The 19042-nt window shown below is 38.3% G+C and overlaps 1 protein-coding gene across 3 annotated transcripts in view; it reads right to left on the bottom strand.

The window, feature by feature from the left end:
* The window catches only part of iqsec1b (IQ motif and Sec7 domain ArfGEF 1b), a 252340-nt gene that overhangs the window by 5155 nt on the left and 228143 nt on the right, over window positions 1-19042 (bottom strand). For 2 of the 3 annotated variants that reach the window (XM_073825319.1, XM_073825320.1), the window contains 11 exons: window positions 16446-17707; window positions 14757-14918; window positions 12797-12919; window positions 11700-11866; window positions 10753-10892; window positions 7268-7297; window positions 5595-5720; window positions 5211-5310; window positions 4684-4845; window positions 4402-4578; window positions 1134-1183 (listed from right to left, as the gene is read on the bottom strand). In XM_073825319.1, the coding sequence (XP_073681420.1) occupies window positions 1134-1183; window positions 4402-4578; window positions 4684-4845; window positions 5211-5310; window positions 5595-5720; window positions 7268-7297; window positions 10753-10892; window positions 11700-11866; window positions 12797-12919; window positions 14757-14918; window positions 16446-17707 (2499 nt within the window). The remainder of the gene's footprint in view (window positions 1-1133; window positions 1184-4401; window positions 4579-4683; window positions 4846-5210; window positions 5311-5594; window positions 5721-7267; window positions 7298-10752; window positions 10893-11699; window positions 11867-12796; window positions 12920-14756; window positions 14919-16445; window positions 17708-19042) is intronic. The other variant, XM_073825321.1, reaches the window with a different exon arrangement.

Raw genomic sequence — 19042 nt, 5'->3', positions numbered from 1 at the left:
CACGCATGATGATTTATTATAATACATGATAGATTTTTTAGGACTCTTTGATGGAAAAAAGCATTTGTTTTAAATATAAATCTGTTGTAACATTATAAATGAATCCTTGCTGAATACATATTCATATTCTTTGACAATAAATCAAACTGACCCCAAACTTTTAAACAGTAGTGTAATATCACCCAAAAGCCAATGCGAATTTAATACCCAAAATAGTATCACATAAAAAGTAGTCTCAAAATGATTGCATTAATGTCAGTATTATAAAACAAGGACACAGCACTCAAGCAATGCATCATGACCATCCATCAGCAGTTAATGCATTTATAAAAGAGTGAAGCAGATCCCTGAAAGCCATGCATTACATGCAAAAGCTGAAACAGGCAAGATTGAGTTAGTCAGCGTTTAGTAATGTTAAAGCGAGCATATGGGCTTATCCTGCATTCCAGGAGGTGCTGCCAATCAAACTGACACATACGATAACCTATACGAACTAAATGGGTGACAATCCAAATCCAGTCTATTAAAAAGCATCACCTTTGCTAAACTCCCTCATGTTTATTATGCTTATCTGCACACAGATAGGAAACAATTTCAAAGCATTCCGAAAGGTAAAAGGAGCTTAGGACTGGAGAGGAAGAGGTCAAGTGGTTGAAAGTGAGGAAATGAAGACTTGCACTTTTTGAAGTGCTCGAACACAATTGTTCACTCGCAGCGGCCAGGTGAAACATACCACCAGGAATCAAATCGAAACAATTTAAGAAAATAAAAAGACACACAGAGCCCACGGTACGTGACATGGGATGTTTGCATTAGTTGAGTCATGCTGACTAAGTTGGACCGTGGAGATGTTATGATATGTGATGTGAGCCACAGGGACAGAATTCCCCGTCATTCCACATAAGCTCCACAGGAACAGGCAGCCCATGCATGCAGGGTGGCCTACTTAGTCCAGAATCAACACCACACACATACAGACAGCGGAAACTACTGAGCAAAGAAGCAACCGAAAAGAAAAGATGGCAGACAGACCAAAGAAATAAATAAAGCAAAGTTGCAGTTTCAAAACGCAACGTTGTCACACAGAATAGCGGCCTGTTGGAGGTTCTTGCGTCCTATATCACGGTACTTACTTCCATATTGCTGTCTAGAGATCCTGCACTGCTGCGGCGCCCCCGCTTGCCTGAGCGAGACATGCAATATGATAGATTAGAGCACGCTCGAACAGTCAGATATATAGAGGCGTGTGTAGAGGCATATATATCCTGCCTGCCTACAGGGGCGCTATTGAGACACCAAGCAAGCAGCCGTTGTCTGAAAAGGGAGGGAGGGTAGAGCCAGGTGGGTCGGGAGCTTTCGAAGGGCCAAAGGATGAGGGTATACTGGGCCTAACATCAGTGAGCATTGAGCTACATCCCTAGCAAACTGAGTTTTGATGACTACAAACAAACTGAAGATCCCTAGACTAGATCGCAGCAGCAGCTGAACAAAAGCAAGCAAAAACAGTGAAATAAATCTTTAAAATTTCTGATATATGGACAAATACAAATGTGGCAGCCTAGATTGGCAGTATGAAACCACTGTCAAGCTTTAATAAGTATTGAATGATTGAATGACAATGTTAGAGAGCTATCTACTGCTAGACATGTAGGTTTGTCTTTAAAAAAAAGTTGCTGGAAATGTACTCACCCTCAGGCTATCCAAGATTTAGATGAGTTTGTTATCAGATTTGGAGAAATGTAGCATTACATCACTTGCTCACCAATGACAACGAGAGTCCAAACAGCTGATAAAAACATCACAATAATTCACAAGTCCATCAATTATTGTCTTGTGAAGTGAAAAGCTGTGTTTTTGTAAGAAACAAAACCATCATTAAGACGTTTTAACTTCAAACTGTTTCTTTTGGGCAAAATAATAAGTGAAAAAGTCCATCCCCTGTTGTCTGTTCACATCAAAATCCACCAACATATTTGTTTATGAGTGTTTTCACCTATTGAAGAAGTTCACTTTCAGAACAAAAATTTACAGATAATTTACTTAGCCCCTTGTCATCCAAGATGTTCATGTATTCCTTTCTTCAGTCGTAAAGAAATTATGTTTTTTGAGGGAAACATTTCAGGATTTCACTCCATCTAGTGGACTTCTATGGTGCCCCCGAGTTTGAACTTCCAAAATGCAGTTTAAATGCAGCTAGACAAGACAAGCATCGTTTCACTAGATAAGACCCTTCTTCCTCAGCTGGGATCGTTTAGAGCCCTTTGAAGCTGCATTTCAACTGCATTTTGGAAGTTCGAACTCGGGGGCACCACTGAAGTCCACTATATGGAGAGAAATCCTGAAATGTTTTCCTCGAAAAACAATTTCCTTACGACTGTTGAAAGAAAGACTTGAACATCTTGGATGACAAGGGGGTGAGTAAATTATCTGTAAATTTTAGCTTTGAAAGTGAACTGCTCCTTTAATGGTTCTTGATCTGTCCATATTTCTTTTCTGATTCAGACAAGAAAGCAGTATTATGAGTACTTGTTTTTTTACAAACACATGAATTATTTGTGAATTATTGTGATGTTGTTATCAGCTGCGGTTCTGACAGCACCTATTCACTGCAGAGGATCCATCAGTGAGCAAGTGATGTAATGCAACTTTCTCCAAATCTGTTCTGATGAAGAAACAAACTCGTCTACTGTACATCTTGCATTGCCTGAGGGCAATTTTATTTTTGGGTGAACTATTTCTTTAATGCATTATTTAAAAGAGACTGCACACATTTTTAGTCCTGTAGAGGATTGCTGGAGTTGGATATTCATAGCTTTGCCAGACATGTCTCAAGTTCACATGTGTCGTGTCTCCTGCTGTCAAGCTCAGAGGCTAGCTGGGTTGAGTTCAATTTGCACGTATGGAGCGTGACTACGCTGTTAAATGATTGTTCTAACAGTGAAAGTATGTGAGGTCACACTTCACACTATCCATTTTTTTCTGTGTAGTGACTGCCATGTTTAGGGCTCAAAATGTTCTGCTAGATAGGGTGAGAAGATTTCACAGCTTGTGAATTGTGTGAAGTTCAATTATAGAGTGGGGGAAAACAACTAATGTGGAAGATAATATTTGTAAGGGTGCATCTAGTCTTATTAGCCATGGCAAAAGACATTCATAATAGGGCTGGGTGACAGGTTACTATTATTTGGATATTTGTCAGCATTTTTATGTATTAAATATGATAATTGTATTATAATATTTCCGCCATTGAATAAAAGAAAAGGTAATTGTGTGTTATCTACCTCACAATTCTGGCTTTTTTCTTGCAAATTAAAGTTTCCATCTCGCAATTTTGACTTTTTTTAAAAATCAGAATTAAAAGATATAAACTTGCAATTTCTGTTTTTTTTCTTTAAAAATTGCAAATGCAAGTTATAGAGTCAGAATTGTGAGATAAAACCTAGCAATTCTGTCTTTTTGAGGGAGAAAAACACTTACGTTCTTCATAATTGCGAGTTTATATCTCACAATTCTGACTTTATAACTCTCATTAGCAATTTTGAGCAATTTTCTCATAAAAAAGGTAATTGCTTGTTATCTCACAATTCTGACTTTTTTTTGTCAGAATTGCAAGATTTAAACTCGCAATTTAGATTTTTTTTCTCAAAATTGCAAATGCGAGTTATAAAGTCAGAATTGTGAGATATAAACTCGCAATTTTGAGGGAGAAAAAGTTAATATCTCAAAATTTTTAATAACTTACAATTATGAGAAAGAAAAGTCAGAATTGTGAGTTCATATCATGCAATACTGACTTTATAATTCGCAAATGCAATTAAATTTGTTTCTCAAAATTGCATGACATGAACTCAAAGTCAGAATAGCAGAATATTAACTCGAAATAGTGAGAAATTTGCTCACAAATGTAAGTTTGTATCTTACAGTTCTGACATTTTTTCCCCCTCACAATTCTAAATTTATATCCCACAATTTTGGCTTTTTTTTCTTCATTAAATATTTACATTTTATGTCAGCTTTATGTCATTTTATTACCGAAAACAGTTTTTAATAGTTCTGGTTTTAGATGTAGTTAACAATAACAACACTGGCAAAAATCTGGTTCGAATAATCAAAGCAAATAATCAAATTTGCATACTAATTTTCAATAGATAAGGACCTCAAAACTACTCATAGTAGTCAAATTGCCAATAAAATCCCTGAATGTTATCACCCAGCTCTAATTGGTAAATAATTGAGGCTACACTAATAGTTGTGGATAAACACCAATTTAGAAGCAAGCATTCAGCGCTCTACTTTGGCAAGAGGCGAAGTATTGTTTGGACAAGACTGCACAAAATAATCTGTTTGTAACAGACAAGGCCAGAAACACATGACATGTCTTACGTGTGTCTGCACACTCACCTGCATCTGAAAGGTCACGCAAGGAGCTGCTGAGAGCACTTCTTTTAAGGCCTTCACCCATGGCGTAGCTGTCATCCAAACTGGTACGACTCAGATTGCCATTTCCTGTCTCTTTCTTCAGCCCTGAGCTCTGGGAAATGCTAGGTCGAACCACACCTTTCTGCTTCTCCAATTCAGCTGCATAAAACGACGTCAACGTCAATGATCATGTCATTTCACATCATTATGACTTGCTTTCTTCTGTGGACAGTTTTCTTAACATAATGAATAAGAGCTGCTTACACTCTATTCTGTACTTCTCCATCTCCTGCACCTCAGCGATGGACTCCCGCAGGTCATCTGTGAACTTCTTGCGGTCTTGCGGGTTGGGGGCGTTGAAGTTAATGAGAATCTTGATGTCTGCACCTGGAAGAGCTGAAGTGAGACGCACTCCATTGGGGTAATCTGAAAAGCAGCAGCGGGAGAGAAATATTTACAGACCGGCGCATCACGACAGCACTCAGACGTGCCCTTTTCAGAGGGACGCGTTGATCGATATTCTCACATTTCGCAATTGCATATGACAGATATTTTAATCTTTTTGTGAGGAAATACATCGCAATACACAACACTTTGAGAATTAATTTGTTTTCAATCAACTGCGAAAGTATTTTACGACCTTTAACACCTGTTTCGTGTTTTGCTGTGCAGTGAAAAGCCTGGCTTTTGCTTGACACGCCAGCACCAAAGTGAGAGAGTGCTACTAAACTGTACAAACACGGTAAAACATAGGGCAGTATGGGGTCAGAAGGGTCGCTGAGGGTACTTACACTGGTTTTCAAACAGAAGCACCTGCATCCCGTATAGAGAAAAGGACTGCCTGAAGCTGTACGTCACCGAATTCTTCTTCTTCTGGAAAATCTTAGTGACCTGAATCAAAAGCATGTCACATTAGGACCCCATCTGTTCCTAATTATCCTTGCCTCTTTTCTTTGAGCCTTTGGAAAAGCTGAGCAAAACTTTCTCATACTTTCTGATACATGATTAACACAGTTGCTGACCTAGAGTTAAACTTAATACGTCTTGCTGAGCTTTACACAATCATGACAACAACATAACACAAGATACTATGATGTAAGAATGTTCAGTCTAAATTTTTCCAGTTTTTACTCGTTTTTTAAAAGTCATGGGCTGTGATGTGTGTGCTGTCTTACCACTAAAAGGTCATTGAACAGGAAGATTTCTCTCTGGTGGAGACCCAGCTTCTGAGGTTTGTTAGGGTCTGGCACTTCGAACAGCCTGCAGTAACATACCAGCCTGCGATGTGGTAGAGACAGCACCTGTGTGTGGGACACAAATATTAATTGATTATTGCTGCTGTATGTAGTACTATGTATTTTTAAAATAACCAATTTAATAAAATGTCAATTTGGTCCAATTGTGACTATTTAAAAGCAATATAGCTTAGTAGCTTGAAATGTGGAATAATGCTTATTGTTTTAGTTATTATTTTGTAAAAAACTAGTAGATAGTATACTACGGAGTTTATGTCTCGCAATTCTAAAAATTTTTCTCACAATTCCGAGTTTGTCTCCCGCAATTTTGCCTTTTTTCTTACAATTCCGAGTTTATATCTTGCAATTCAGATTTTCTTTTCTCATAATTCTGAGTTTGTATTTCACAATTCTGACATTTTTTCTCATAATTCCAAATTTATATCTCGCAATTCTGACATTTTTTCTCACAATTCCGAGTTTGTATCTCGCAATTCTGACATTTTTTCTCACAATTCCGAGTTTATCTTGCAATTTTTACATTTTTCTCATAAGTCTGACTTTGTATCTTGCAATTCTGACATTTTTTTCTCATAATTCCAAATTTATATCTCACAATTCTGACATTTTGTTTCACACTTCTGAGTTTACATCTAGCAATTCTGACATTTTTTCCTTACAATTCCTAGTTTATCTTGCAATTCGTAAATTTTTTCTCATGATTCCGAGTTTATCTCACAATTCTGACATTTTTTCCTCACAATTCTGAGTTTACATCTTACAATTATGACATTTTTCTCACAATTCTGATTTTACATCTCGCAATTCTGCTTTTTTCCTCAGAAATCCGAGTTTATCTTGCAATTCTTACATTTTTCTCACTAGTCTAAGTTTGTATCTCGCAATTCTGACATTTTTCTTATAATTTAAAGTTTATATCTCGCAATTCCAAGTTAAAATTACGAGATATAAACTCACAATTCAGATTATTTTTAATTGCATGATATATACTCGCAATTGTAAGTTATAAAGTCAGAATTGTGAAATTATTGTTTGTATCTCACCATTCTGACATTTTTTACATCCTGCAATTTTGACTTTTTTCCTCAGAATTGTGAGTTATAAAGTCAGAATTGTGAGATATAAATGCAAATCTGAGAATAAAAGTCACAACTCCAAGAATATAAATTCTGAGCAATAAAGTCACAATTGTAAGTTTATATCTCACAATTATGACTTTATATCTCAGAATTGTGACCTTCTCAAAATTGCACATTTATATCACACAATCTTGAGAAAAAAGTCAGAATTGTATGTTTGTATCACACAATTCTGAGGAAAAAAGTCAGAATTGTGAGATGTAAACTTGAAATTGAAAAAAAAAAAAAAAAAAAAAAAAAATCGCAATTACCTTTTTTTTTTCCTCAGTGGCGGAAACATTATACCTAACATATAACCTACTACATTATACTTGTAAAAACTGATTATAAAGAATGAAGCAAGATTTAAACTAAATAATGTATTTTATTTAAATTATTTTTTATACCCATGGTAATCTGATTAAACTATTTAAAGACAGTAAGATGAATAAAAACAGTAAACATTATACTCACACATCCAAGGCCATGGTGCAAAGACCCGATCTGAAAAGTGAAAAAATGAGACTGATGAATAAGGATCATAGCTAGAAGACTGAAGACAGGCTTGAAGGTCAAAGAGTGGTCTCTCTCTCGTTATCAAGACCCCCCTCCATCTACCTGTCAGATGTGAGCAGTACTGTATGAATAGGGTGAGAAGGGAGGTTAATGAGGAACCAAACTGCTGCTGCTTGAAACTGTGACAGGAAGTCTCGGCCCATTTTCAGAAACCTAATTACAGCACCCATGATGCAGCGTCTGCAGGCAGTGGTCTCTGGCACAGCAGCCTTCTATCTGAGCTCCACAGGAGATCTCCATAATGTCCTCTGCTAAGATGCATGGAAGATACACCAGGGAGAAGGTTTTCCTGGCAACCAAGCCATGTGTACCATTTCCATTAAAGCTTAAATGTTAATTATTTCAGCTCGGAAAACCCACAGCGCTCCAAATTCAACTGTGTGACAGGCACTCGATGTGGTAATGAAGATACAAGTTCATTACGGAAACAGCTTCAGTTAGTTTAGCCTTGGGAGAGACCAACAACTCTGCTGAAGGGGTTGATATATGTTGTACTGATCTTATGTGGATTATACACCTCTCTCTCCAGATTTCAGTTGAAGTCAAAATTTACACACACCTTGCAGAATGCGCAAAATGTTAATTATTTTACCAAAATAAGAGGGATTGTACAAAATGCATCTTATTTTTTATTTAGTACTGACCTGAATAAGACACCTCAAATAGAAGACATTTACATATAGTCCACAAGAGAAAATAAAAGCTGAAATTCTAAAAATGACCACGTTCAAACGTTTACATACACCTGATTCTTAATACTGTGTTATTACCTGAATGATCCAAAGCTGTTTTTTTGTTTAGTGATAGTTGTTCATGAGTCCCTTGTTTGTCCTGAAAAGTTAAACTGCCTGCTGTCCTTCAGAAAAATCCTTCAGATCCCACAAATTCTTTGGGTTTTCAGCATTTTTGTGCATTTGAACCCATTCCAACAATGACTGTATGATTTTGAGATCCATCTTTTCACACTGAGGACAACTGAGGGACTCATATGCAACTTTCACATTAGGAAACACAATGTATTAAAGGTCCCATATCGTACACATTTCTGGAGGTTTATTTTATTTGTTGATGTCCTTAAGAATATATATTTGCGGTATAAGTGCCAAAATCCATCTCAATATATTTTTACAGCTCCTTTTTTAGGAGCTCTGTCAAAAACAGGTCGATTTTGGCCCATCTAATTAATATTCATGAGCCTCTCTTCTGATTGGCCTGTTATTTTCTGAGTGACGCACAACCAGGCCAATCACAGGTAACTACGGTCATGTATGCTGTAAGCGTAAGCGAGCTCAGAGCAATAGAGAGAGCTGATACTCAACAGGATATTTTAGAATGATCATTAATGTTTTTTCTTTTACAAACACCGAATGCAGTAGGCTACATAACTGTTGCTTTAGTAAAGCCCCTTTCACAATGCGCGCTGATTCTGGAAAATTACGGGAACTGTGTGAACCAAAGCCAGAACCTAAAGGCAGTGTTGTAGTAATGATGCATGTTATCAAGCGACTCTTCACAACGAAAAATAACGTTACGTGCAAAGTGGAATGAAGCAGCGATCATCAGGCAGAGCCAGCTCCTCACTATCAGCGCTGAAGCACAGTTTGTTCAGGTTAGTTTCAGTTTAGTGAAACGTACGCGTCGCATTACATCTCACATCCAAACGTCACATGTCTTTATGGTTTGTGTGTAAAGCACGCACAGATCCCGGAAAACAACTGTGAATGAACCAAATTAAACAATTCCGGAACAAATCGTGGGACACATTATCCGTGTATTTACCGGAATCGCTGTGTGAAAGAGGCTGAAGTTGACGTGCCGCTGGTCTCTTATATTAACGTTGTTCTGAAGCCTGTGTAATGATCGTAGCTTGACATCTATCGACTGAACAGGGTTTTCTCCACTTGTTTTCCTGTTGTTGTTGCTCAATGGAATGGATGCGTTGTTGTCTGGGGGTTTGACAAAAGGAGGGTGGGACGTTGGTTTGTGACTGAAGGCGGTGACTTGAGTCGATCGGACGTCACATCGTTACGGAAGTCACAGCTGCTCGTGAAAATGAACAGCTACTTTAAGCAGGCTGTGTGCAGTTTACTGTGGATTGACTGTTTTGAAACTCATATGGTAGTTAGATAGCCCCTAGACCTTAGTTATCATGAAAAAAGCCAGGAAATTTTGATTTTGACGATATGGGACCTTTAAGAGCCAGGGATGAAAACTTTTGAACAGAATGATGTGCACATTTTTCTTATTTTGCATAAATATCATTTTTTTTTTAATTTAGTACTGCCCTTCAGAAGCTACAGAAGATACAAACATATTTCCCAGAAGACAAAGTAAGTTAAATTTACCCTGATGAATTCAACTATTATTTTCTCTTGTGGACTATATGAAAACATCTTTTATGTAAAATATCTTATTTAGGTCAGTACTAAATAAAAAATAACATGCATTTTGTTAATCCTGCAAGGCGTATGTAAACTTTTGACTTCAACTGTACACCAGTCAAGATAATAAACTAATGGTCTACTAATCTACCTCTTTTTTTAAATTATGATGCATTTACTATATAAGCAGAAGGACATAATATATTTAATTTAAGGAAAATGCACTTAATTTTCTTTTCTTCCCCTGGAAACAAGAAAAAATATTATTTTGCTTATCTAGTAAATGCATCCTAATTTAAGAATTTTTTGATATTTTGACTAGAAGTGTTGTTATTTTGAATCTTTTGAATCATCAAATAAAATATTTTATTTAAAACATTAAATATATAATATATATGCCTCCTCCACTGAGTAACTTCTATGGTTGTCACTTGCTGTACTGCATGACAAGGTGGTTGAGTTCAGATCAGGTGAAGTGTCTGTAGATTTAATCTTTAGGAAACTCTGAAGGCCTCTGTGGAGAGGCAAATCCCATTTATCATTGGGGAGCATCACACAGCCCTCACCACATGACTTACATTCACACAGAGACACCACAGTCAGACACCGTGAAGGTCTCAAGATAGGTATTAGATCTGTCATGAAGAAGAACATTTTGCAGATAAAGAATCTTTTAAGACTCTCAATGTCATGTGCCTCATGAGGATAAAAAAGTGTTTGTAAATGCTTACTGACAGAACAATAAAACCTATAGATCTACACTGCATAGAGGGGGCGAAAGCATACAAACACAATAGGCGAAAAAAGGAACATGTTTAACCAGCGTCCTTGGATCATTTCACGCCACTGGACCATGACTGAAATCGATGAAATGTCATTTCTAGAACCGGGGTCAATGTAAGTTCACAACATGATGGATAGAGATGGACTGTTCCTGCAACAAAGCCTCTGCAAGTTGCTTTAGATGGAAGTGTGGAAGACCAAAGCGACAATGACACTCACCGGCTTCTTCCCAACGATGAGTTTCTCCACCTTCTGCACCTGGGACACATGGTCTTCGTTCGTTTTAAGCTCTCGTTTCCGGATTCGCTCATAGATGCCCACCAACATTTCTCTTGGGATGTCCTCTCCATCGTCCACCCCTGTGCACAGGAAGCGAAAAACAAAAGAGAAAGCACATGGATAATTAGGGCATGAAATTTAGGGAAATTCAAAATATAGGTTAACAGGATAGTTCACCCAAAAATGAAAATTCTGTTATTAATTACTCACCTTCATGTCTTTCAAACCAGTAAGACCTTTGTTCATCTTCAGAACACAAATTAAGATATTTTTGATGAAATCCAAAAGCTTTCTGACTCTGCATAGACAGCAATGCAACTGAAATGTTCCCAGAGTTAAAAACGTAGTAAGGGCATCAGTAAAACATATGTGACATCAGTGTTTCAACAGTAATTTTATGAAGAAACGAAAATACTGTTTGTTGGCAAAGAAATAAAAAATAATGACTTTATTCAACAATTCTTCACCTCTAAATCATCTTTTGTAGCTTCATAAAATTGTGGTTTAAACAGATGTCACATGGACTGTTTTACCAATGTCCTTACTACGTTTCTGGGTCTGGGAACATTTCAGTTGCATTGCTGTCTATGAGTCAAAAAGCTCTTGGATTTCTTAAAAAATATCTTAATTTGTGTTTTTACAGGTTTGGAACGACATGAGGGTGAGTAATTAGTGACAGAATTTTCATTTTTGCATGAACTACCACTTTAAAGGCTAATCTCTGCTTGTTTTGCTTCAATTATCATGCAAGGCTGTGACCAGAAAGATGTCATTGCTATCCCAAAGAGACCATTAATCAGTCTGAAGCACATGCAGTAAGTTTAATGAGAGCAAATTGTAGGGAAAAATTATGAATGGAACAGATTCAGTTGCAATGTGAATCTCACCGCGAAGGTTCTTTACAAAGTCCTCCAGCTTCATCTTCCTCTCTGGCTTCACGTTTGGGCTGTACATGTCCGTGTTGAGGAGTATAATGGCAAAGGCCAGGATGAAGATGGTATCTGGGTTCCTAAACTGACGCACCACCCCTGGATTGCAGATGCAGTAGCGCTGACTGCATAGAAAAATAAAAAACACCACAACAACAAATGAACAAAGCAAAACAAATTAATATGAGACTGCACTTCCACAAAATCAATAGCTGCTCTGGTGAGTAATTGGTTCTAGATGCATCAGCATGACAGAGAACGGTAAAGCTGCCACCCTGTTAAAGAGCTATGTTCTTTCAGATAACACTTGAATGGATTTTACACAGTTCATATGGAAAGATGTGTGCCTCAAAGGGTTTCGCTATAACAATATTTTTTGAAGGTCTAAGGGTGGTGAGCAGGCTCGTTGGAATTATCTTCGCACATGTTGTAAGCTGGTGTGATCGCTCAAATGACAGACGGTCCTTGAGAGCCGATCGAACAATGTTGTCTGTAGGCTAAGGGAGTGTTTTATAACTCACCCTCATGTCATTCCAAACCTGTAAGACCTTCGTTCATCTTCGGGAAAAAACAAATTAAGATATCTTTGATGAAACCCGAGAGCCTTTTGACCCTGAATAGACAGCAACCCAACTACTATGTTTAAGGCCTAGAAAGGTAGTAAGGACATTGATAAAATAGTCCATGTGACATTAGTGGTTGAACCATAATGTTATGAAGCTATGAGAATACATAGTGTGCAAAGAAAACAACTTTATTCAACAATTTCTTCAACATGCGTTCACTAGAGTACCACACATGACACATGAACTATTTTAACAATGTCCTTACTACCTTTTTGGGCCTTTAACGTGTTGGTTGTGTTGGTGTATATGCAGGGTCAGAAAGCTCTCAGATTTTATCAAAAATATCTTATTTTGTGTTCAGAAGATGAACGAAGGTCTTGGTTTGGAACGACATGAGGGTGAGTAATTAATGACAGAATTGTCATTTTTGGGTGAACTATCACTTTAACCGTGCTTCTTTTTTAAAGAATCAGTTGAAATGTTCTTCACCTGAAGGCTTCGATGAGTCGCTCCACTTTCTGTGCCTCTCCCTGCACCCGGATATGTGCCTGGAATTTTCTCAAGGCTTCATCCAGCTCCATTCCAGAGAAATCCATCTCATCTACCACACAGCTGGAAAAAGATAATGAACAAAGTCAAAGGACCGCTACATTCTTTCCTGCACTGTTGTATATCCAGGATGGTGCACTTTTATATTAGCTTGGAAATTGTCTGGGGAAAAAATTGCATTTGGTTCCATGAATTTGATTCATTTCCATAGCACACATGAATATATTTCAAACTGAGTGTGGTCACTGCTTTTAGACAAAGGAAAAAAGTAGACAAATTTAGTCTTTCCGATAAAAGCAAGTTCTATCAGTCTCTAAATCACAATCATAGGGTTTACAAAGCAATCTGAGGGACATTTTGCTCCAGGGATACTCAGAGTGCATTTGATCTCACATGTCAAGATTTACTGATTTCAAGGAAGTGCCTTTAAAAAAAAAAAGTGCTGTCAGACTGAGCTGAACACGGACTGCATGGCCTTATCTGCCCCTATTATCTTGACTGTTACTGTCAGACTCAAAAGGGAGGATGAGTTAACTTAAGAGTGAGAATGAGTTGATTCACTCACTTTGGAAAAGCACTGCATGAACCCAGACACCTTAGTCAATATGTACAAAGCATAATCCCTTTCTCACACTTTGATTCCAACAGAGGACTGACTGGAATAATCATTTGTCATATGCAGACTAATTTCAAGCGATCACTAACAATTACAGCAAATTCTTGTGGTTACAACAAAAACAAACCAGTTTCAGCAACAACAGAACGTTCTGTAATAGAATTTATATTTTCCATCTTTGATCCTAAATGCACTCAATTTAAAAAGAGGATGCTGAATGGATGTGGGCACAATTGTAAAGAACCAGTTTCAGAAACAATGGACTATGATTCTTGATCCTACATGCACTCAAAGCCGCATGAGCTTGAAAGGCTTAGACATGGCGGTCAGTTTGTCTCAGGAGGGAACACATAAATTTATAAAGGCTCCAGTGATACTGGCTTAATGCAATTTACCAAGTTAATTCTGCTGTGGCGAAGACAGTGAAGGATAGCGAAAAACAAAATTACAGAGGATCATCCTAAAATTAAAGCTTATCATGATGGAGCGGATTCTTTTTTCCTTTGGTTTTCTTTCTTTGGAGAATTTGTGTTTTCTTTATTATTTGTGAATGTAGGTCAAATATGGTTTACTTTGAGTGTGGATTGACTGAATATAACAATATAACAACAATGACTGTATGATTTTGAGATCCATCTTTTCAGACTGAGGACAACTGAGGGACTCATATGCAACTATTACAGAAGGTTCAAATGTTTACTGATGCTTTAGAAGGAAACACGATGCATTAAGACCCGGGGTGAAAACTTTTGAACAGAATGAAGATGTGTATATTTTTCTTATTTTGCCTAAATATCATTTTTTATTCATTTAGTACTGCCTTTCAGAAGCTACAGAAGATACTTACATGTTCCCCAGAAGAGAAATAAAAAAGATTCATAATTGCATATGAATCCCTCAGTTGTCCTCAGTGTGAAAAGATGGCCCTTAAAATCATACAGTGGGCAGTTTAACCATTCAGGACAAATAAGGGACTCATGAACTATTACAAAAAAACAGCCGTGGATCATTCAGGTAACAACACAGTATTAAGAATTAAGAAGAACTGGGTCATTTTATAAATTCAACTATTATTTTCTCTTGTAGACTATATGTAAACGTCTTTTACGTGAAATCTCTTATTCAGGTCAGTACAAAATAAAAAATGAAATGCATTTTGTATGATCCCTCTTATTTTGGTAATATAATTACCATTTTGCAGATTCTGCAAGGTCTATGTAAATTTTTGACTTGAAATGTATATACAACACACCCAACAAACCCAGTTAAATTTGTCGAACTTACTCAAGAACATCTCTGTTGAACTGTTTCTGCCTGTTTCCCAGGAACTCTCCAATCATCTGTCGACTAAGCCCTTTTCTCTGCAACAAGAAATGGGCAACTCCCACAGGTGTGTCTGGAACAAATCCTCGCTCAATCAGGTATTGGATGCCTTTTTCAGGTTTCCTAGAGACAATAAAAGAAGATCAAGAGTCTGAACAGTGCCTGCACTGGTCCCAAAGTGTGACTAAGCATCTCTCAGATCAAGTATGTTCTTGTGTCTGGACCGTCACCATTCAAGATTAAAAGGAACTTAATGGCCTAGTGCAAAAACAGGCAAATCCACAATCATCCAAGATTAGAGGTTCCCATTTTAAACAAGGCTTTAAACATTCTAAAACACACATACTGGCATATAAACACGCACAGCAACATCAGTAAGCAAGCACCTTAATCCACTCAATAAGGATGAAAATCTGATTTGAAATACCTCATGATTGCAAAACAAATGATCAAAGATAATCCCTATGCTTAAAAAAAAGAAGAAGAATTAACCTTGTTTACCTAAAGTACACAGAGTTAGATGGTAAACTCTGGTTATGAGGGCAGTGTGCTTTCCCACACTCAGCCCAACTAAACTAATAGTGTTCTCATCATGGTTCTAATTGCTTGATCGCTAATCAAATTTAGAGCGCTGAGTGGCAATCAAACAGCACCACATGCATGCGCACAGACACGTACTGAATAAGTAAATGAGCCAAAATGATAATGAACGCCTGGAAAAGGAAAACACACGTCTGTTGTGCTTTGTGTGCTCGGTTTAGATGATAATTGAAAAAACATTAGCTCCCGGCATTGTTCGCGCACTAAGATCTTTCACAGCTATTAACACAGCTCCGATTGGCGCTAATGAAAATCATTACTCAATGCAACTGAAAACATGACACTCCAAAACAGAGTATGTAAGCCGCGTGGGAATGAGGAGCAAAGTAGCATCTTTTTTGCCTGGAGTGAGGTCCGTTCCTGTAGCTCAAAAGTTTGATCGCTTGAGTGGAAGTCACTTTTGAGAAAAACATCTGCCAGTTGCATTATTGTAGTGTTTAAAGTTTACAAAATATATAAGGCATAATGAAATTGCATATTGGCAACAATTCACAGCAAAATCATGCCAACAGACTCTTATAGTGATAGCTTATGCAAAAATAAAAATTCAGCAATTAATTACTCACCCTCATGTTGTTCCAAACCCGTAAAACCTTCGTTCATCTGCAGAATACAAATTAAGATATTTTTTCTGGCCCTGCATAGACAGCAATGGAACAACCAAGTTCAAGACCCAGAAAGGCAGTAAGGACATCGATAAAACAGTTATTTTTGATTTCTTTTCACACAAAAAATATTCTTGTAGCTTCATAAAATTACGGTTGGACTATTTAAACAATGTCCTTACTACCTTTCTGGACCTTGAACATTGCAGGGTCAGAGAGCTCTTGGATTTTTATCAAAAACACCCTAATTTGTGTTTTGAAAATGAACAAAGGTCTTACAGGTTTGGAATGAAGTGAGGGTGAGTAATTAATGACAGAAATTAAATTTTTGGGTAAACCATCCCTTTAAAGAAATGGCCATATAAACAGACACTCCGCTCCACTCACATACTCTTTTCCCAACTAGATTTCTACAACCAAAAGCATGCATTCGCACTTCACCTACTTGTTAAAAAGGTTCAGGCCGATACGATAGTGCCTCTTGCGGATGATATCGTTGCTAAACGCGGGCGAGTCCCAACTGTTGCGTGTCTCTTTATGATACGTCTGCTTGCTGAGAGTCTGCTCTCGAAGACTATCCCTAGATGAGGATTCTGAACTGCAGTTGATGGTATCATTGGAATTGGAAGTGCTGTTGATGCTGTCGTTATCGCCGTCGGAGAAGTCCGACTCAGATTTACTTTGCCGGTTGGCGGTACCATTGATTGCCAGGTGGCTCTCCAGCTGCCGCGGCCGATGTCGAGGAGCATCGTCATCTCTTGCCGGCCCCCGTGGAGGCAGCGCATGAGAGGGGATGTGTTTCGGGCTGCCCTGTGTGCTGGCTATACCTCGATCGTAAGCATTCTGCCTCTTGAGTGAGCTTCGGTCAGAACGGTCGCTTAGCTCAACCGAGCTATCACTAGGGGGTTCGATGGTGAGCAAAGGAAGGTGGTCTATCCTTAATCTCTGCTCTTGACATTCTAGAGACGGGGTGCTTCGGCAGCTTGTGTCCGTGTCGCCCTTTTCGTCCTTATGAGCTAGAGACCAATAGTCCTGTGAGGAGTTCAAGGAACGTAGACGGAGGTCCGACTCTGTGCTAGAGGGTCTGTCGACTGATTGTGATAAAGGAAGAGGAGGGGAAAGCTCTTCCTCATCTATATAAAGTGTCACATCGCTGTAGGAGGCTGTCATTTCATCACGCTTACGGTGGTCACTACTGTGGGAAGGCTTGACCTGGTAGGTAACCTCTTGCTCCAAGTCTGGATGACCTCTGGTTGACTCTGGCTGTCCCTCGTCTCCATGTAGGCTGCGACAGTTCAGAGCATCATCTATCGACTCTGCCAACGACTTCACTTGTCGAGAGAAAACGTCCTCTAGCTCTGTAATAGCGTCTGTGAAATCGCTCTGGACCGCAGGCGACTTCAAGTTGGTAGGGACCATCTCCCCACGCTCCGATTGCACCAAGGCTCCTAGTTTGGAACCATCGTCTGTAAGAGACAATTGCTTCCCCTCGAAATATGAACTGTGGACTTTTTCAGGTCCTTCAAACGAAAACTGCATTCTCATATTTGACAAAACTATGCGTCTGGACATGCGGTTCTCCGACATAGAACTCCTGAGGCGCTCAAAATTCTTGTTCATCTGATATTGGCGGAAGGCAGTCTGGATGGTTCGCGCAGCATGTCGGGTTATAAAACGCCCTCCATATTTGCGCTCCAGCATCTCCACCTGTGGAAACACACAAAGATTATGCACCACTTTTAGTGACAGTTGCAAAACCCAAATGTGCAAATGTCCCTTCATTTCTTAAATGGTTAGTTCACCCGAAAATTAAAATTCTGTCATTAATTACTAACCCTTATGTTGTTCCAAACCTGTAAGACCTTTGTTTATCTTCGAAACACAATTTAAGATTTTTTTTTTTTTTATCATTTTCAAGGCCCAGAAAAATAACAATATGATTTACAAAGTAGTGAACCAGTGGTTCAACTGTAATTTTACGAAATCATGAGAATACTTTTTTGTGCAAAGAAAACTAAAATAACAACTTTATTCCACATTTTCGTCTCTACTGCATCACTTGTGGATGAACGTTCATGAGAGCACTACGACGGATGCGTGTGGCGGCGCTGGTGCTGACCCACATCTGGCGTTATGATGTTGAACACATGCGCCATGCCTTGTTTACATGCGGAGAAAGACGCACAATGTATGAAGCTACTGAAATCTATTGACCTGGGTCAGTGACGCAGTCCACAAGTCACGCAGTACAGACGAAAATGTGGAATAAAGTTATTATTTTTGTTTTCTTTGTGCACAAAAGAGCCATGGATGTCACATGGACTACGTTGTCAATCATCTGGGTACTCTTTTGGGCCTTGAACGAGGAAGGACCCTTGAGGACCTCTCGGATTTCATCAAAAATATCTTAATTTGTGTTCCGAATAAGAAAGAAAGACTTACACATTTCGCATTTGGAACTACATGAGGGTTAGTAATTAATGAGCTATGCTCACCCTGCTACTCTCTTCTGTGGGGTGACGAGCCGTCCTGTTCACTTTAGCCACATTTAGCCATAAAATTTGCTTACTAGCACATTATTAGGAAAGGCGATTTGCCAAAAATTCATTAAAAAAAACTCATATACTGACTTCTGTAGAAGAAGCTGGATCATGAATGATTTGTCTGAATATAGACGCATTTAGGTAGATGGGAGGGCGCATTTCCTTCAAAAAATAAAGTAATGTTAATCCTCTGTGTCTTCAGTGGCTCAGACATCAGAAAATGATGACTGCTGTGATCATTATTTATCCAACAACAAAACACCTAAATTGCTTAGGAGCCATTCTTGTCTACGTCTCAGCTCCAGCGTAGAAACAATGGTGGTCAAACAGTTCACAGCTCATTCAGGGAGGGTCTAAGGTAAGATGGCCATGTCAATCAACTATCGTCGTAGTGGCCTTGGTCTGTGTGACATCACAGCTGAGAATGGCTCGATTCAAAAAAGGGGATATTATTTATAGGGATTTTAAATATACCACTGGGTGGATTTTTATAATTTTA

Source organism: Garra rufa, chromosome 20 (assembly GCF_049309525.1).
Source record: "Garra rufa chromosome 20, GarRuf1.0, whole genome shotgun sequence".
In the NCBI taxonomy this organism is placed as follows: Eukaryota; Metazoa; Chordata; class Actinopteri; order Cypriniformes; family Cyprinidae; genus Garra; species Garra rufa.
The sequence above is the reverse complement of the archived record's forward strand: the minus strand, read 5'-3'. Positions and strand labels throughout refer to the sequence as shown.